The sequence below is a fragment of the Gigantopelta aegis genome, chromosome 1 (assembly GCF_016097555.1).
Source record: "Gigantopelta aegis isolate Gae_Host chromosome 1, Gae_host_genome, whole genome shotgun sequence".
NCBI lineage: Eukaryota > Metazoa > Mollusca > Gastropoda > Neomphalida > Peltospiridae > Gigantopelta > Gigantopelta aegis.
In genome coordinates, this window is record NC_054699.1 from 5,236,632 (window position 1) to 5,258,822 (window position 22,191).

Genomic DNA, 22,191 nt, shown 5'->3' on the forward strand with positions numbered 1-22,191 from the left:
GTGAATTTTTAATTCTGGCTATTACATTTTTAAAATCACTGATCCCATGGCTAGAAGATTTTATAAAAATTCTAGAAGCCCTGAGTATGAAATGTTTTAGTGGCCAAATGAATACTGGTCGCAATGTAGAGGACTGTAATCAGACCATTTAGTAGCAGACTTGAATTTGACTGGGATTTATCATTTGTTGTTTAGAAGTGTTCATTAATAATTACAAGTCTTACTTTTTATGTATATTAGGTGTTTATTGAAGTGGTATTCTAAAAGTAATCTACTTTCTCATACCCGTGTTTCTGTGGTCATCATGCCGTCAAAGGCTTGATGGAATTCCCGCGGGTTGCTCAGCTTGAGATCGCGAACTGTACCCAGGAAGTGTTCAATCTCCCGCAACGCCTTGTCCGCCCCCACCTGGGTCTGACACTGTTCTATCGGCTGATTGGCCAACATGTCAACGCCACGGTTACACCACCGGTTAGCCTGAAATATTAACATATATGTTGATTGAAAATAATGAACATGTCTATAAACAATCTTTGGGTTATTGCAAACAGTGTTCGACAAATGTTTGAGAAATTCACAACCAGCCTCAGTGGTGCAGTGGTTAAGCTATCAGACTACAGGCTGGTTGGCACAGGGTTCGCAGCCCTGTACCGGCTCCAACCCAGAGCGAGTTCTTAAAGGAATGCTAAAGCAAGGCTTTTGGACTGGTGTGCATATTCAATGATACACAATGCACATTATTGCTTAATATCAACAAGTATAATCGTATACTTAATTAATAAAACGGTTAAATGTGACGGCTATTAAATATAACGGGCGCAGCCATTTTGTACCATCCCAGTGAATACGCCCTCTGGCGAGCTGGTGGTTACGTAATACCTAACGTGTCACGTTAGGAATTAGTCTTCGAACTGAAGAAACAAAACATACCTGATTTTTGCGGATGCATCGCAATGTTCTTTAATAATATCTATCCCAGTAACACAGCAACGTGTATATGTGGTTTATTTTTAAATACAAAATAAACCACCATTGCCAAAGTGTTGAAATAACTGTATTATATTTTGTATATAAATTAACCCACGTACTGAAATAATAGTTGGAGTGTTTTCTTGCTTAATTGGTGTATATTTAGACAGTCCCTAGACACACTAAAAAGACGTGCCTCTTCTATTAAGATCACAGGGTATTGTGTGATAACCTCAAATCGTAATGGACTTTACCAGATTTATTACTGTACATAATTCTGTAAAACCCTTGATTAAGTAGACTTTCCCATCTAAAATCACAGAACTGAACAATTACGTAGTCCCAGAGAAAAGAAAATTATCACTTGGGTATCGTGAGTGGTCGTTTTTGCTCGAACGTATCCTACCAATAGGCCGAATAATATGCATTTTTTCTTTGTATTTTTTAAAAGAAAAAAATACTCATCGTATACATTTCGTTATATTGATGCAAACTGAAATATATTTAGTTAAATAGTTTATTATACTATCAAGTCATTTATGTTGTTTTACAAGTCAGGTTGATGAAAGCGAAGCGCCTTGTCGTAAATTAGAGCATTTGTTTACACTGTGCATAATAGAGAGTTGGACCTGAGCTGACGTCACTTCGCCCCAAGCTATACCACCGGACGTCACAAAAATGAAACAAAATGGCTGCCCCCAGTTAGCAGGAATAATCACGGTTTTTTATTAATTCTAAAATTACGCGTTTTTCATTTGCTAAAGTGTCAGTATGTGTTGGTGGTCCGGGTATGCATCTTTCCAACACATAAGGCTCTTGTTGGAGTTTAGTCTACCTTTAAAGTGTCAGTATGTGTTGGTGGTCCGGGTATGCATCTTTCCAACACATAAGGCTCTTGTTGGAGTTTAGTCTACCTTTAAGGGCTCAATGGGTAGGTGTAAGGCCACTACACCCTCTTCTCTCTCACTAACCAACTAACCACTAACCCTCTGTCCTGGACATACAGCCCAGATAGCCGAGGTGTGTGCCCAGGACAGCATGCTTCAACCTTAATTGGATATACATGTAAGCACAAAAATAAGTCGAAATTAAATGAGAAAGTCACTAGTCCTTACTAAGGCTCACCCTATACATTTCCTAGATTAGCCAAATACTCATTTGATAGCTGATTCCATTACAAATCTGACCATTTTGCCCACAACAAATACATGTGTATCAATAAAATAATGGAGATACGAATTTCAGTTTGTTTTCACAACAAACTGTGTCAGTGAAACAGTAACTGAGAACGAAAAAAAGGAAGAAGTGTGTTTTAGGTTTCATATGTGTGTTTAAAAACAATTCATGGTCGCTACCAGTACACAACTTTAAAGTAGATCAGGAAACCGCAAACACATAATTTATTTTTTTGAGGCTTGAGAATAACTTTACTCACCTTTTCCAGTCTATCATGAAGATCCTGCGACTTGATGAGGATTTCGTTGCGTCGCCGTAGCAACTCTTTATACTGTTCACACATGCGCTGCAGCTCCATGCACTTGGGTCGAATGCAGTCGACCGCATAGTGCTCATCGGCTATCAGCTGTTCCCCGCTTGAACGCATGTTCTCGGCCAGGGTCAGGTCCCTCTGTGAAATATAAAAAAATTGTTTTGTTTAACGACACCACTAGAGCACATTAATTTATTAATCATCGGCTATTATCTTGAGGCACTGTGTAAAAAACATCCGGAAAACTATATGTGGGAGAAACATGGAGATGAAATCTGTAGCCCTCCAGACCAGGAGAGGACTAAAAGATCAGCTGCAGTCAAAACATCAATTTTTTAAATACATGTATCAGGCTATAGGTAGTTTAAAAAAATGTCCAAAAAAAAAATAATAATAATAATAAAATAAAATAAATAAAATCATCTTAATAGCTTTTTTCTGCTAAGGATTTTAGATTTTTTTTTTATCAAAATGCAATACATTCTTAAGATTTTAATACTATTGTTTGTCCAATATATCTGTATTTAATCATTTAAAATCCACGTAATTAAACTTCTTAAAACAAAGAAAAAAACAAAACAGCTAAGAACAAACAATTTCATTCACTTAAGACAGATGCACACACATTCAAAAGCCTAATCAAGAAAATAGTAAACAAAACAAACTGGTCAATAATCTTGCAGAAGCTATGTTATCTGAACATGATTGGCCCAGATTTGGCACTGCATCATTCACACATATATCACATTGTTCTAGTGATTCAATTTGAAAATTTATCCTGTTGACACGCTGCATAATGCTTCAGTGGCTGTGATGTACTAATTCCTGTTCTCAAAGGAAGAATTTAGCAGCACACTCTAAATGTGAAGCAGAAAGGCTTCTCTATTGTCTTTGGAAGGAAAAACATTCCATTAAACCAAACCTTCACACATTCTCAAGGACAACTGCTGGATTAGATCAATCTTAAGTGGTCATTGACAACTATCAACATTTTCACATGTATCAAACACTATTCTTTGTTGCATATCCATCCCCCATCCTAAAGATGAACATTACAAATGCTGATATTGCATGGGCCATTTAAAAAAAAAAAAAATTAAAAAGTTTATTTTGTTTAAAGCCACCTTCAGATGAAACATTGATCAATTAATCTTCGGCTATTGAATTTCAAACATTTGTTAATTCGGACACATACATGCAGTCTTCAGATGAAACATTGATCAATTAATCATTGGCTATTGAATTTCAAACATTTGTTAATTCGGACACATACATGCAGTCTTCAGATGAAACACTCTACATTTTTCCATTAGCAGCAAGAGATTTTTTTATATGCACCATTTCACAGACGTTTCATTGGCTATTGCATTCCGGTGGCGCAGGGGTTAAGCCATCGGACTACAGGCTGGTAGGTATAGGGTTCGTAAGGGCTCAATGGGTAGGTGTAAGGCCACTACACCCTCTTCTCTCTCACTAACCAACTAACAACTAACCTACTGTCCTGAACAGACAGCCTAGATAGCCGAGGTGTGTGCCCAGGACAGCGTGCTTGAATTTGAATTGGATATAAGCATGAACATAAGTTGAAATAAAATTAAATGTTCTGCTTTTAATAATATATATTATTTTTTAATTTGCCTTTGTCTTATAGTGCAATTGGGATTGTTAATAATTAGTAATTAATATTAAAAACAAATATTTTATATCTTTCAGAATATCCATAGCACATATGTTTTGCAAGCAAAAAGTATAAATAATGTTTTATATTACTTATTTAATTTTGTGTTAATTACTTAAATTATTGACATTACATGTAATTTCCTATAAGATATTTTGACCTAGATTTGCCATAGACGGTCACATATTTTGAACCTTTGCATCACTGTCCCAATTAAAGTATTTACTGAAAATGTTTACCCAGGCTCATTCCAACAGTGGGAGCAGTTTGAGGGTGTTAGTTTTAGCAGCAAATCAAACTGATGTGGTGAGTGTGTCAAAACAATGGGGACCAAGCTACACAGATTTCGCGGTCAAGTACATTACACCAGCAAACATACTCCAACACCTTTCACACATTCATTGAAATCTGCGGTGAATACAAGCCACACGAGGAGGCATAGGATTACAAATAGCATACACAGACTAAGTCCATAAAAAAATAACATACACAGACTAAGTCCATAAAAAATCACATCCACAGACTAAGTCTATTACAACTAACATACACAGACTAAGTCTATTGAAAATAACATACACTGACTAAAAGTTTGTTTTGTTTAACGACACCACCGGAGCAAATTGAGTAATTAATCATCAGCTATTGGATGTCAAACATTTGTTATTCTAACTTGTAGTCATCAGAAGAAACCTGCTACATTTTTTCTAATGCAGCATGGGATCTTTTGTATGCACTTTCCCACAGACAGGAAAGCACATACCACGGCCTTTGAACAGCTGTGGTGCATACACAGACTAAGCTCAAAAATAGTAACATATACAGACTAAGTCTATTGAAAATAGCAAACACAAAGTCTATTGAAAATAGCATACACAGACTAAGTCTATTGAAAATAGCACACACAGACTAAGTCTTTTCAAAATAGCATACACAGTAATGCATAGACTAAAATAACAGAGAAAGTCTGCTAAAAGTAGCGTGTATGGAATATATCTACTGCAAATACCACACACAGAATAAGAGTATAACAAATAGAGTATGTCCATTACAAACAACACACACCAATAACATTATACTAGTACACACCAACTCTTGCAAAATACACAGTCATAGAGCCTGATTGTGGCACAAATAACATACAGACTAAAGCATAAATTTCATTTGGAAACTGGCCTCAGTGCCATTAAGCCATTGGGCATAATTACGGCTGGTAGGTACTGGGTTCACAGCCCGGTACCAGCTTCCATCCAGAGTGAGGTTTACCGACTCAGTGGGTAGGTGTAAGACCGCTACACCATCTTCTCTCTCACTAACCAACTAACAACTAACCCTCTGTCCTGGACCAACAGCCCAGATAGCTGAGGTGTCAGTGTGCCCAGGACAGCATGCTTGAACTTTAATTGGATATAAGCACGAAAATAAGTTGAGAATTTAATAGAATTCCATTTATCCATAATCCATATTTGTATATGTATACATACTACATAATGATGTGATAGAATAATCCATATTCATATATATATATATATCAATATTTGTATATGAATAAATAATACATAATTCAGTGATAGGATATGCAGACACGATCATGTACATATATGTGCACACATATGGAGATTCATAAACAGAATTTACTCAACCGGTTTGTAATAGAAAGTGATCGTTACGGATTATGCATTACAGTTTATAGGTACCTGTATGTATACACATACAGATTAAAGGGACATTCCTGAGTTTGCTGCATTGTAAGATTTTTCTGACTCATAAAATATTTCTACGATTAAACTTGCATATTAAATATATTTTCTTGTTTAGAATATCAATGTCTGTATATTCAATGTGTTTCTGGTCATCTTAATATTTCTAAGAAGCCCAAACTGGATTTTGTCTTCATATAATTTTGTACGTACGAAAAAACTATATTTTAGGAAATGAAATGAAATTTAACCTAGTACAAATATTAGAACGATCAGAAACATGTTTAATAAATACCCACTGATATTTTATGCAGAAAAATATATTTGATATGTAATTACAATCGTTAAAAAGTCTCTGTTAATCGATAACATCTTTTAAAAATTGTAGCAAACTCAGGAATGTCCCTTTAGAGACACATGGTATTATGCATATATTATGCACCTATGTGTATACAATTGTGAAAACAATTTAACACAATTTCATTAGATTATCTTAAATATTAGCACTAGCTGATATTAACCAATCATTATATTATTATCAGCTGATATTAACCATTCAGGGATGGGCTTTCAAATATATATCATGTGGTTATCAACATTCCCAAATTATATTTTTAAAAATACATTTTGTAAAAATTCCTGGAAGCACGTGTTCTTTGTAATTAGCACTTCATGTACCATAGTTTGTCACCCAATAGCCGATGTATTTTTCGTGCGGGGATGTTGTTAAACATCTATTCTATTCTATTCTATTCTATTCTTTATAATGATATACCAAGTGAACATTTATTTAATGGAAAGCGACAAATGTCTGGCAGCCGCTTGCTAATGACATCCTTGCAATTCCAGAACCTACACAGGGATACGATCCCAGAGACTACCAGTCTTAAAGAATCACTGATCCCATGGCTAGTGGATTTTATAAAAATTCTAGAAGCTCTGTGAGGACTTAACCACTATGTCATTGTAAGACTAAAACACACATGCTGAAAGTTTGTGTTTAATGACACCACTAGAGCACATTGATTTATTAATCTATGACTATTGGATGTCATATATTTGGTAATTCTGACATAGTCTTAGAGAGGATACCTGCTAATTTGTTTTTGTTAGTAGCAAGGGATATTTTATATGTACCATCCCACAGACAGGATAACACATACCATATGACCTTTGATACAACAGTCGTGGTACACTAGCTGGAACAAGAAATAGACAAATGCACCCACTGATGGGGATTGATCCTAGACTGACCGCTCATCAAGCGAGTACTTTACTACTGGGCTACGTTACGTCCCCTATAAAGATGAGAACTTAACCGCTATGTCATTGTATGACCAGAACACTTATGTTGAAATCTTCCAATTATTCATTTAAATACACAATCAAACACAGACAACTCCTTCCACAAAGGTTCGTTCAAACATACGAATGTACCCAAGTCATTTTCAAACAAATATCAAGTTAATGAAGATGGTAAACACAGAACGAACCGGCCAATATTTGTCTGTGGACATTTAAGTTCCCTTGTTTCAGATTCCATGACAGCTATGATGGGCAATCAGTTTAGGAAAAGCTACATGAAATGTGATTTGGTGACATATAATATTGACCAAGGTTCCATTTTGGCTAATGAATAGTTGACAAATGGCCTTTAATGTGTGAAGGTGTCAGCTGCAACATTTGGAAACAATTTTGGTGAATGTCAAAAGGTTTTCTTAAATTACATGTGTATGCATGGTTTCATTTATAAATCAAAAGATCTTTCTTTAAGAAAAACAAAATTAAAATCCTTATATCTGAAGCAATTATTTTCACCATTGAAGATTCTTGCTAGTAAAATGTAGCTTGAGTAAAACAGATCATAATAGAAATGAATTTTTTGGGGACCAAGATGAAATTCTTGAATGATGTTTTTGTATATAAATCTGGGATAAATAGTCTGACGCCATATAACCGTAAATAAAATGTGTTGAGTGCATTGTTAAATAAAACATTTCCTTCCTTGTATAAATCTGAATGAGAAGACAGTTATCAAAATAAAACTTGCATCACTACACAAGACAAAGTCAAAGCAATGTTTTGACAATATCGTAATAAGTTGAGACACCAGATAAAAGTAAAGTTTGTTTTGTTTAACGACACTATTAGAGAACATTGATTCATTAATCATCAGCTATTGGATCTGAAACAATTGATAATTTTTGACATGCAGAAAATTCAATACATTTTAAAATTAGTAGCAAGGGATCTTTTATACACCGATCCTCATCAGTGGGCCAATTGGGCTATTTCTCGCTCCAGCCAGTGCATCACAACTGGTACATCAAAGGCCGTGGTATGTGCTATTCTGTCTATGGGATGGTGCATACAAAAGATCCCTTGCTGCTAATGAAAAAGAATAGCCCATGAAGTGGCGACAGTGGGTTTCCTCTCTCAGTATCTGTGTGGTCCTTAACCATATGTCTGACGCCATATTACAGTAAATAAAAGGTGTTGAGGGCATCATTAAATAAAGCATTTCCTTCATCTTCTATACACTTTTCCAGACAGGACAGCACACACCATGGCCTTTGATATAAATGTACCAGTTGGGTACTGGTTGGGATGGGAAATAAAACCAATCAGAGAATGGGTCCACTGTCGTGGTTCGATCCTACAACCCAATCACCTCAGTGCTCTATTGACTGAGCAATTATAAAATGTGCTGAGGTGTTGTTAAACTACTGTTCCTTTCCTTTCCAACCAGTCCCTATAATGACTATATCCTTGGCCTCCATTCCCACATGACCACACATGAAAAAACCCACCTAGAATTAACCTGGTGTCATAAACTATGTAGACAATCAGTTACTAATAAAACACAGACTGATATGGTTCACCAAACTACAATAGTTTGCTAAGGAACGATAAACAATAACATGAAGTCAGTCTTTAAATGTTTTAGTGCACCTCTATTGTCTTCAACAATGGTCTGTCAGTGACATTATTAACCGAGATCTGTGCTATAGAAAATATTACCACACATACACTTTAAATCAGACCATCTGACACTGGAACAGTAATGTCTTTTTTAAATCAGACCATCTGACACTGGAACAGTAATGTCTTTTTTAAATCAGACCATCTGACACTGGAACAGTAATGTCTTTTTTAAATCAGACCATCTGACACTGGAACAGTAATGTCTTTTTTAAATCAGACCATCTGACACTGGAACAGTAATGTCTTTTTTAAATCAGACCATCTGACACTGGAACAGTAATGTCTTTTTTAAATCAGACCATCTGACACTGGAACAGTAATGTCTTTTTTAAATCAGACCATCTGACACTGGAACAGTAATGTCTTTTTTAAATCAGACCATCTGACACTGGAACAATAATGTCTTTATTATACACAGGACTTCTAGAATTGTTATAAAAATCCACTAGCCATGAAATCAGTTAAATTAAAAATGTACTAGTCTATCAATATAGGTTAACCACAAAGATTTGGATCCACTGATGCATAAGCCAGAACACTCATTTTGCTATTAAATACCTATGTCCAATAGTAATGTATGTTTTGTTTAATGACACCACTAGAGCACATTATATATATGATATATATTAACCACTGGCTATTGAATGTCAAACATTTGGTAATTATGATATATAATCTTAGAGAAGAAACAAGCTACACCTGTCCATTAGTAGCTAGGGATATTTTATATGCATCATCCCACAGACAGGATAGCACATACCACTGCCTCTGATATACCGGTCTTGCATGGTGCAGTGGCTGGAATGAGAAATAACCCAATGGGTCCATACACTGACAGGGATCGATCCTAGCCTGAACGTGCATCAAGCGAGCAATTTACCATTGGGCTATGTCCCACTCTGAACCTTTATCCAAATGATTGCACACCATACTTATTTAAATATTACAAAGGACAAACAACCTAGATGTAATCATCAAAGAGGGGGCAGGACGTAGCTCAGTGGTAAAGCACTCACTTGATGCGCGGTCAGTCTGGGATCGATCCCCATCGGTGGACCTATTGGGCTATTTCTCACTCCAGCCAGTGCACCACGACTGGTATATCTAAGGCTGTAGTATGTGCTATCCTGTCTATGGGATGGTGCATATAAAATATCCCTTGCTAGTAATGGAAATAAATGTAGCGATTTTCCTTTCTAAGAAGGTCAAAATTACCATATGTTCGACATCCAATAGCTGATGATTAATAAATCAATGTGCTCTAGTGGTGTCGCTAAACAAAACAAAAATTCATTTCAACAAAAACAAACTGAAAACAAAATCTTTTAAAACAGAATTTATCGATTTTTTGTTATTATTATTATAGTAATTAATACCTATTTCCTAAAGTGTTTTTAAGCTGCTACAGGTAGTAACGACAGTAAATGGTGATGGTGTGCCAGAAGGAAGGAAGGAAGGAAATGTTTTATTTAATGATGCACTCAACACATTTTATTTACGGTTATATGGCGTCAGACATATGGTTAAGGACCACACAGATATTGAAGGAGGAAACCCGCTGTCGCCACTTCATTGGCTACTCTTTACGATTAGCAGCAAGGGATCGTTTATATGCACCATCCCACAGACAGGTTAGCACATACCACAGCCTTTAATGTACCAGTCGTGGTGCACTGGCTGGGCGAGAAATAGCCCAATGGGCCCATTGATGGGGATCGATCCCAAACCGACCGTGCATCAAGCGAGCACTTTACCACTGGGCTACGTCTCGCCCCATGTGTTGTGCCAGAATTACGGAGGTCAACTGTCAGTGGTTAACTACATTTCACAGTCCCCTCCTAAACATCTCTGCCTGTATAGGTTCTCTTTCAAGTCTATCTGGACTTGTTGCGTGCCAAACGGCCGTTAATCTGAGGATTTCATGGAGGAAGTCAAACAAATTCCTTCAGTGAGGAAGTCAGTTACCTGCCAGGTAAGGCAGTTAACCAACATTGACTTACAGAGCCAGTCAGTCTTAAATAGAAATCACTTTTAAGCCTTGCATGATGCAGTCATGAGGTCGAAAACAGAAACACATCAATCAAATTTATGTAGTGATTAAATGTGTGTGTCGTAAGATTTCACGGCTTGAAATGAGAATAAAAAATGGTTTGCTGTTGTTCATTTTTTGTGCTTTTGTGGTGGGTTTTTTATTGTTTTTGTTTTTTTTGTAAATGGCAAATCAAAATAAAATATATAGTCCCTGGTAAGAAAAAATATGGCCTGCTGGAAGTAATTTAGACAGCATGCATGGGTGAGGGGAGGTTTGGAATAGTGTGTGAAAAATTAGGATATCTGAAATGTATTTCAGAGCATTATTCAATTAAAATATAACCAAAAGGTAAATAGGAGGTGAGATAATTAATGTACATACATGTACATCTGTCTCTCTAAACAAAAATTAATTGCAATTTTTACGGGTGGTTTTAGAATGTGAATTTTTATTTCACTTGATAGATCTAAAAATGCTTTGTTTTTCGTTTTTCACATATCACTATTATTTTGATCTCTATATTCTCTTTTTTGTAAGATATCCCATAAGACTTACACACCTTAAATCCAATGGCTTAATTTACCACTGTGTTGTAAAGACTTGTATATAGCTCTGGGATCAGCCAGCAATAGACATGACTGAAATAATCTTCAAAGAATAAGAAAATGCTGATAGACTGACACAAGCAATAATCAGTCTTAATAATAAGCCAGTTATTTCATCTACTCACAGTAGTTTTACACCAAGATTAACCAACATGTATCAAAACATACTAAATTCCAAGTTAAAATGAGATGTAGATAATTAAATCTGACAGAATATATTGTACTTGTATAGCTGTACAGTAAACCAGGAACTAAAAATAATATTTGTATTAATGATTGTATTCAGCTTATTGTTTGTAACTTGCTATTAGATTTTAATGTGAAACATGATGAAATATTTGATCTACACGGGCATAGGAAGGTGCCAAAAAGTGCGAAGGGGCGCACACACACACACACACACTCACACACACACACACAGACACATACACACACACACACACACACATATATATATACATACATGTATAAATATACATAAACCATCGCTGCTGCTACAAAGTGTGGGGCACATGCATGCCCCCTTCCCCCCCCCCCCCCACCAGTGATCTATACAGTCTAAGAGAAGAAACCAGAATTGTGGAGAATTAATTCTCGCTGATCATAAACTCTAGTTTGGTGAACCATAACGGTCTGTGTTTTATTAGTAACTGATTGTCTACATGGTTTATGATACCAGATTAAGTTTAGGTCTTTTCTTCATGTATGGCCAAGTGGGAATGGAGGTCAAGGATATATAGTCACTACAGGGACTGGTTGGAAAGGAAAGGAATGGTAGTTTAACAACACCTCAGCACATTTTATAATTGTGTCTGTGATCTTGTGGCTCAGTTGTTAGAGTGCTCGCTTGAGGTGTTTGGGTTGTAGGATCGAGCCTCCTTGGTGGAAGGACGGGACGTAGCCCAGTGGTAAAGTGTTCACTTGATGCACAGTCAGTTTAGGATCGATTCCCGTCGGTGGGCCCATTGGGCTATTTCTTGTTCTAGCCAGTGTACCACAACTGGTATATCAAAGGTTGTCGTATGTGCTACCCTATCTGTGGGATGGTGCATATAAAAGATTCCTTGTTACTAATGGAAAAATGTAGCGGGTTTCCTCTCTAAAACATATATGTCAAAATGACCAAATGTTTGATATCCAATAGCCGATGATCAATAAAACAATGTGCTCTAGTGGTGTCGTTAAACAAAACAAAAAATCCTTTAACTTTAATTCTTAGGTGGACTCATTCCCAATCCCAAATGAATAAAGAAATGATTTGTGAATCAAGTTTAAAGTCTAAAACAAAAGAAAATTCAATTAATAAATTTTAAATATTTTTAAACATTCACAATGAGACAAATATTGATGGATGCAGCTGTAAAGCAAGTTTTATGGTCTTGGGTTATAGTTTGTGAGAAATGGGAGTTTTAAAAATGCTGACATTTAATGCTGGATCTAAACTCTCAAGTGACCTTTTCTGACGCCCAATAGTCAATGTGTATTTTGTGCAGGGGTGTCTTTAAACATTCATTTGTTCGTTCATTCATTCATTTATTCATTCTTCATTCATTCATCAAATTATAGCATTTAGATAAAAAAAAATTAATGCTGATATTACAAATTAAACACTAAATTAGTTTCTCAAGGAAAAGTGGCCCCAGGCTAATACATAAATAAGGAATACGTGACTGGGTAATGTGTTTAAATTGGGTCAGATATAACGAAATGATGTGAGCACCGACATAAAACCTTTATGTGTGAAGATTTAGTCAATCATAACGGATGATTACCCAAGAGGAACTTAACCTCTGAACATTAAAGACTGTATCTTAAATATCACTAACTGCCATCAGCCTTTCATGGTTTTAGTTTCCTTGTTGATATCAACAGGTGCTATAGTTCTGGTGCAGATCTAGGGGGTGGGTGCTGGGGGTGCATACCTCTCACTTGAATTCAGTGCTCTGATTACCAAAGAGGAATTTAACAATGGAACACTAAAAACAATGTTAGGACTGATTGCAATCAACCTTTTATGATTTTAGTTTCCTTGTAACATTAACAGGTGAAAGATTTGGTGCAGATCTAGTGGGTTTGTGCTGGGGGTGCATACCTCTCACCTGAATTCAGTGCTCTGATTACCCAAGAGGAATTTAACAACAGACAATGTTATTACCGATTGCCATCAACCTTTTATGATTTTAGTTTCCTTGTAACATTAACAGGTGAAAGATTTGGTGTAGATCTAGGGGGTGGGTGCTGGGGGTGCATACTCTTCCCTCAAATTTAAGGTGCACTGAAAATCCTGTGTCAGCCCTCAAAATAAGTAGTATGCAGTTAGCGTAACATTACGTGATATTGCTCAGTCCTAACCTATTGGGTTACGAATCAATTTTTAATTCATAATATTAAAGTACCACCAAACAAAGAATCAGCACAATATTGTTTTATGAGTCCAGCACATTGTTCTGTTTTCAATTGTTAAAAACTAAACTTTAGAAACAAAAATCACTCTGATAAGAATATATTACAGTGAAACCTCTCAAAACCAGACCCTCTATAAACCGGAATTCCTCCTAAACTGGACATTTTCCACGGTCTTTTTTAAAAATCAGTACAGAAAATAACCTCTCTAAACTGGATACCTCTTAAAACCGGACATTTTACTTGTCCCCAAGGGTGTCCGGTTTAGAAGGGTGTCACTGTATATACCTGTGCAGGTGAATGTTACATAGACCAGTGTAAAATAAGATACATTTTGGCACAAAACGTTATTTAAAAATATTCATATTTATGGAAATTAATGCCATCATTAATTCATCTTGACTAAAAGAGATTCCTAGTCAAACTAAACCCATTAAATATGTTTTAATTACACATGGTAATAGTCCTTTGCTTTTTTATATTTTTGCATTATTTTAACAGCAACAAAGTGGAAATATGACAATGCATAAATCAACAAAATAATGCCATAAGGAAGGTAGCATGTTTTAAAATATGACATTGTAGACCAAGCATTACATTTAACCTACGCTTGGTACCTAACACCACTGATTAAACTACTGGACACATTTAAACAACTCCAGCCAGTGCACCATGACTGGCATATCAAAGGCAGTAGTATGTACTACCCTGTCTATGGGATGATGCATATAAAAGATCCCTTGTTACTAATCAAAAAGAGTAGTCTATGAAGTGGCGACAGCAGGTTTCCTCTCTCAATATCTGTGTGGTCAGTAACCATTTGTCTTGATGCCATATAACTGTAAATAGCATGTGTGTTGTTAAATATAACATTTCCTTCCTTCCATTTAAACAATGTGCTGGGGAGTGATTAAATCAACTTTCCTTTTCTTGTCAAACTATAAGACCCATTTTCACCATGTGAAATTAAATATACCAAATATATTAAATATCAAACTGTATTAAATCAAACCTTTTTTTTAGAACTCTAAACTGTGATTAATCTTCTAAATCGTCAAACACAGGTATAAACAGGTAAACCCAGGTAAGCACAGGTAACAAACATTATATAATCCTTCTACCTGCAGTCAGGTGTTAAAACGTCACACAAAACTGCACTTCTGAAACTTGTGAAGCGTCAACGACAACAAAACATCACCGACAACAGGTAAATAATAGCACTTGTTGCTTCTTCCTTAATGTTGTATATAGAACACTTTCAATCCCCAGCGACGACGCTAAAGGTAACTCAGGTAGTTCTCCTAACGAGGTCACCCTATCAGTGTGAGGTAGCGGTGACACACGGGAAGCACCGAGCTGTAAAGACGTGGCCTGCACAACGGTGGAACCTGGCTCAGTCCACTGTGATGGTATAATGGTGTGTTGGGCATCATGGTGGGAGATAACATTTGTTGTAAGAGCCGGAAATCGTGAAATCTGAGGAACCACTGGGAACAAAGTGGTCGGGCTAACAGGATGGGGAAAGATCAACACAACTATAGACAGATCCTTAAGGGTGGTGGACAGAGGAGGGTGGATTGAGGGTTTTGGATGATGGAGGGTGGATGGAGGGTTTTGGATGATGGAGGGTGGATGGAGGGTCATGGATGGAGGAGGGTGGATGGTGGGTGATGGATCGAGGGTGGGAGGGTGGATGGGAAGAGGACATTTTTGTTTATTGATACACTGCATGCATGCATGGTGGTAAATTGGGGACAGTTTCAAGGCCATTCATTAACTTTATAATTAATAAACTGTTTAATGAATCATGATCTACTTGAAAGATGAATTTGTTGCCCCACCACCATTTATCTGTAAAAAACAATTTAAAGCCTTACTTTTGAGTGAATGTTTTTAAAATCTGCATTAGGGAGAGTAAATATTTTAATATTTTAACAACTTTTAATTTTGTATCATACAAAAGATTTTTGTTAAACATTTTATTAAAAATTTTAACAAATAAAAAAAATCCCTAATAAATTAAGCAAACATTAACAAATGTATGGGTTAAATGCATAAATAAATAACTATTTAAAAGCATAAATGCTTGAATAAATAATTAAAAGCAAAAATAAACAGATGCATAAAATTTTACTTTTAAAAGTATCAATAAATAACTATTTAACAGCATGAATGCTTCAATAAAAAATTAAATGCATAAATAAATACACCCTCCATCATCCAAAACCCTTATAAAAATAAAATAGAGAAAAGAACAAAGAAGAGGTTAAAAACAAGAATACACATAAAACTCAAAGAAAATGATGAACAAAGATATTAAAACATCATGCACAAAAGAGAAATGTATAGGTATTCAAACCTCCAAGTATTTCCCAAACTGCATGAACACTATAAACCACTACAGCTAGACACCATTTTGTTAAGTATCACATCACGATTCGCTATGCTCAATTTTCAACTGATCAACAACTGTATATAGTAGTCCAAGGTGGACCTAATTCAAACTTTCTAAGTCCGATTCGGACTATAGCAGTAGCTAATCAAATTTTTTAAAACAAAAATGTTTCGTGCACTTATAATGACCTTTAAGTAAAACCTCCAGCTACTGAAACTCTCGTTACATTATAATCAGCACACTGTGTGTCTTACACTGATCTTTCAAATGTCATCTCTTCACACAGTGGCTTGTCAGGAGTGGTAAACACAGCTATTGCCTAATTCAGGTATAATACAGGTATAATACTGGCCGGTCAGTGTTATATATGGCCAGCCAACGCCTGCCTCCCCGTGAGACTGAGGTGTTATGTTATTATACAGACTTTCAAAGCTGGATTAACAATACAAGCTTTCTTTAAAGGGGCAGACCCTAGTTTGTAAACACTACAGAATATGTTTTACTATTAGAACCGTTTATGATCACTGAAATCAAACATTACTTATATTTTATTGTTTAGATAATCCATTTCCGTAGAACCGAAGTGTTTCTGGTCATCCTGTTGTTTCTAATATCACAAAATGCATTTTTAATCTTTTTAAAAATGCATGTGCATCTAAGAAGTAGCAGTCATTGATTCAAGTTCTAGTGTATTTTTTAAGGATATTTTCCGGTTTTAACATCACAGACTCTTGTGTGGAACATGTGTGTGTGTGTGGGGGGGGGGGGGGGTGGAACCATTAGGGCCATGACACCTACAGTATTCAAAGTTACATGAATTACATGTATATATGTGGAAGTCTTTCACCAAAACACCCAACCATTTAAAAAATAAAAAAAATGCATTGTATTAATCATTTTTTCCCCACCCTGCACTCTCCCCCCTGGATCTGGACCTGTGTTATGGCTATAGGGGTTCAGTTTGGTTGACACCAGCACTAATGATGAGTCATGTGAATCATGGCTTTATCAAGGCCAGGAACAAGAAAGTGTATTAAAAGCAGGTTTAAAGCACCATGCTGGATTAAAGGATTAAGCAATATATACTGCACAGTGAATGCAAAGTACTCCATCCACCATTGTAATTAATATTATGACAGGCTACACCTGTGACAGGTGAATCAAGTATTTCTGCAGGTGAGTTACTGCCAGGGATAAAGGCTGAACAGCACAGTTTAACAAAATGATGTAATGCGTCTAGCCACTATTGTTCAAGTCTAACAAGATGCATTTTATGTTTTGCTTTAAACTGAACAATTGGCCTTGGTGGTGTCATGGTTTAGCCATCAGACATAAGGCTGGTAGGTATCGGGTTCGCAGCCTGGTACCAGCTCCCATCCAGAGCGACTTTTAACGACTCAGTGGTAGGTGTAAGACCATTACACCCTCTTTTCTCTCACTAATCACTAACAACTACTAACTAACTGTCCTGGAAAGATAGCCCAGATAGCTGAGGTGTGCCCAGGACAGCGTGCTTGAACTTTAATTGGATATAAGCACAAAAATAAATTGAAATGAAATTAATGAATGAATAAACAGAACAATGCAACATGCTCTATGAGTTGAGATATAACAAGCATTCTGAGAGTATTGCTAAAGCAATACATATATCCACTACCAGGCTCAACAATTGTTTGTATCTCCAAAATTCAATGACCATACATATGTACCTCTGTGAAAAATGGATAAATCAACATGAAAGTTAAAGTTTATCAGTATCAGTATCAGTAAATGATAAAAGCCCACAGATGGGGATCGATCCTGGATCAACTAATAAATATAGAAATACAGTGAAGCCTGTCTAAACCGCATCATGCCAGCTGGACCCAATATTTATCTGATTTAGATAGGATCTGGCATTTATAGAGGGCCGCCTTTTAGAATTTAGAAAATCTGGACCATAAAACTTGGCCAGATTTGACAGGATTAAGGTTTGTTCAGGTTTCAGTTTTAGACAGGTTGCACCATACATATAAATAATCTTCTTTCACCCGTATATACTGTGATCTGACTTTCAAAATGGCGTAATCTTTTATGTGAAATAGATTCCAAAATATATAAATACACAACCGGCAATAAAAAGCTAACCATATACATGTATGTAGATATATGGGGGCTAATTTACATGGAAGGAAGGAAGAAAGGAAATGTTTTATTTAATGACGCACTTAACACATTTTATTTACAGTTATATGGCGTCGGACATACGGTTAAGGACCATACAGATATTGAGAGAGGAAACCCGCTGTTGCCACTTCATGGGCTACTCTTTTCGATTAGCAGCAAGGCATCTTTTATATGCACCATCCCACAGACAGGATAGTACATACCACGGCCTTTGTTACACCAGTTGTGGAGCACTGGCAGGAACAAGAAATAGCCCAATGGGCCCACTGACAGGAATCGATCCTAGATCGATCATGCATCAGGCGAGAGCTATACCACTGAGCTATGTCCCGCCCCTCTGAATTTACAAAGCCTGTTTACATCTTACCTGCTTGTACCGGCCTCGGTGGCGTCGTGGTTAGGCCATCGGTCTACAGGCTGGTAGGTACTGGGTTCGGATTACAGTCAAGGCATGGGATTTTTAATCCAGATACCGACTCCAAACCCTGAGTGAGTGCTCCGCAAGGCTCAATGGGTAGGTATAAACCTCTTGCACCGACCAGTGATCCATAACTGGTTCAACAAAGGCCATGGTTTGTGCTATCCTGCCCGTGGGAAGCGCAAATAAAAGATCCCTTGTTGCTAATCGGAAAGAGTAGCCCATGTAGTGGCGACAGCGGGTTTCCTCTCAAAATCTGTGTGGTCCTTAACCATATGTCTGAGCCATATAACAGTAAATAAAATGTGTTGAGTGTGTCGTAAAACATTTCTTTCTTTCTTTCTTTTACATGCTTGTAACTACCTACAAACATTTACAATGCTCAAACACCCATGTTTAAAAAAAAAAACAAGAAAAAAAAAAAAAAAAACCTTTGTACTTTTGGTCCATGTTTTGTGAAATTGGCTCCAGTTTTATTACAAACTGTTAAAATTATTGGCAATGCATGGGAACCGATTTGGTCTAGTGAATCCTTTGGAACCTGGACACAGAACACTGCACATACCCATTAACACAGAGACGTGTGTACAAAGTTGTCAAAATATGAATGGATCGGATATTTCAATACTGACTGAACTGTAGCCTTCATCAAACAAGAAAAGCCTGAAGTCGTTAACAATGGGAGTGACGGGCACAAAAGCTTATTGTTAACTTTGCTACGGCTTCTCAGCTCCAAACTGGTCACTCCTATTACTGTAAGAAGACTGTGGAACCAGAACCGAAGTGGGATCGAGTCACACAAAGCATGGGGCTCAAGTAAAGTAGATATTTGTGTGTGGATACATTGTTGACTATTCTAAGCGTTTTGTGCACTCTTGACCTAAGACACTAAACGTGAAGTTTACATGTCAACGTACCATGGGTCCAATTTATATATGTAATTTGTACAAAATTAAATTTTTCTGAAGTAAGAAACCACAAAGTTTTCATAGGAAAGTATTATATTCAAGTTGCACACTTAATTAAAATTCTACTGACCTCGGTGGTGTGGTGGTTAAGCCATCGGACATATTATATGTAAGGCTGACAGGTACTGGGTTCACATCCCGGCTCCTACCCAGAGTAAGTTTAACCAATATACACTGACTTCTCTCTCACTAACCGCTAACCCAATGTCCTAAACAGACAGCCCAGATAGCTGAGGTATGTGAGACAGAATGCTTGAACCTTAGAGGGAGAGGAAAAGGGAGAGAAAAAAATCCATTGCTTCCACAAAAGCTAAAGTTTGTTTTGTTTAATGACACCAGTAGATCACATTGATTTATTAATTATCTACTACCGAATGTCAAACATTTAATAACTGTGACATGTCAGATTCTTCTTCGAATGCTCAGACAGGGACCCCAGTAGCTTCAACAAATGCTGCTGTGTGCTGCATGTTTCCCTTGGGGCCGAATAGTTTCTCCTTCCGGGAGTTCATCTGAAGGCCAGACTACTTTTCTCTGGTCCTGGTAGTGGGGACAATGCTGCAGGAAATGATCACAGATCACATTCAAGGAGATAAATGCTACTGTATAGCGAACATACAAAACACTATGGCTTCGACAACACACAAACATATCAGATGAAACCTGTTACATTTTTCCATTAGGCCACATAAGCTACCCTTTCTGAAAAGCAGTAAGATATCTTTAATATACACTTTCCCATAGACAAGACATTGGATGGGATGGTGAAGTGTCTGATTTTAAACTCAACAGTACATGTTTTATCAGTGCATGGCCCACTTGAGTGATACAGTGTTCACACCAGTATAGTCACAACCTCACAAGTAACACAGTCTTCGACAAGCAGTAAAGGATTAAATCTCAGCCCTGCTTTTTACTTGTAAACTCAGTAATACATCTTTGATCAGGGCATGACCCAGTGGTGTCATACAGTGTTCTGACTATTAGCCATAACCCCCAAACCATGGTCTCCGACTGGCAGCAGAAGATTAATTCTCAGCCCTTCCATTCTACATGTAAACTTGGCAATACATGTTTGATCTGGGAGTGGCCTACTTGAGTGATACAGTGTTAATACCAGTAGTCACAACCATACAAGTTATATGGTCTCTGACTGGCAGCACACAATTAATTCTTAGCCCTGCTTGCTACTTGTAAACTCAGCAATACATGTTTGATCAGGGAGTGGCCTATTTCAGTGACACAATGTTAACACCAGTAGTCACCACTGAAGACAAAATACTTTCTGTCAACTCCGAGTTAATCCGTTTAGCTCTTAATCTGGGATTGTTTCCGGGTGACACACTTTCAAATGTAACAGCAGAATCACCTGAATCAAACCGTTAGTTCCAATTGTTATGCTTAAATTCTCAGTTCTGAAATAAATATATCTAGTACATGGTGTACATGGGAGTATCTTGGTCTGGACCTTGGGAAGGGGCTTGAATATGAATCTGACAGACCTGTTTTCTACTTTTTCCCAGTACAACTCTATGAATAGGGTGGCACGAAGCCCAGTGGTAAGGCACTTGCTCGATGCACGGTCAGCGTCAGATCGATCCCCATCAGTGGACCCATTGGGCTATTTCTCATTCCAGCCAGTGCACCACGACTGGTTTATCAAAGGCTTGGTATGTACTACCCTGTCTGTGGGATGGTGCATATATAAAAGATCCTTTGCTGCTAATCAAAAAGAGTAGTCATGAAGTGGTCACAGTGGGTTTCCTCTCAAAATCTGTGTGGTCCTTAACCATATGTCTGACGCCATATAACCATAAATATAAAATGTGTTGAATGTGTCATTAAATAAAACATTTCTTTCTTTCTTTCCTATATGAATAATATATATTGCAATGTAACAAGTAGTTTTACCTTCAGCAGGTGGTTGATTGGAACCTAACTCTCAACCCCAACCCCACCCACCCCACCCAACCTCCACCCTGGTGCAACAATTCGGTATGATTCCTACAGACCTGTTAACTAATACACCACAAAGAACGGTTCTCTCTATAGTTCCCTTGAAAGTCTTCATATCAATGACCAACTTATACAGCCTTCAACACCATTATGATCTATTACAATGTATATTTGATTGACAGCCAGCTGATAGTACTATCTATACAAGACCTATGTATATCCCTTTGAATGCTATCTTAGATAACAAGTGACACATACAAGTGACTGTAAACCGCATAACACAAATAAGGATTTATACACATGTACAATGGTTCCTCCACACCATAAGGGTGTATACTACCAAATCAAAGCCAAAAGACGACAATAGTAACATATGTGGCTAAAGCTCCTACCTGCAGCGTTTCAATCGACAAAAACACCACAGATATAA

The 22,191-nt window shown here is 37.0% G+C and overlaps 1 protein-coding gene across 4 annotated transcripts in view; it reads right to left on the reverse strand.

Moving 5' to 3' along the window:
* LOC121369722 (guanine nucleotide exchange factor DBS-like) overlaps nt 1-22,191 on the reverse strand; it is a 199,628-nt gene that overhangs the window by 39,496 nt on the left and 137,941 nt on the right. For all 4 annotated transcript variants that reach the window (XM_041494800.1, XM_041494786.1, XM_041494779.1 and 1 more), the window contains 2 exons: nt 2,405-2,596; nt 286-477 (listed from right to left, as the gene is read on the reverse strand). In XM_041494800.1, coding sequence (XP_041350734.1) covers nt 286-477; nt 2,405-2,596 — 384 coding nt within the window. The remainder of the gene's footprint in view (nt 1-285; nt 478-2,404; nt 2,597-22,191) is intronic.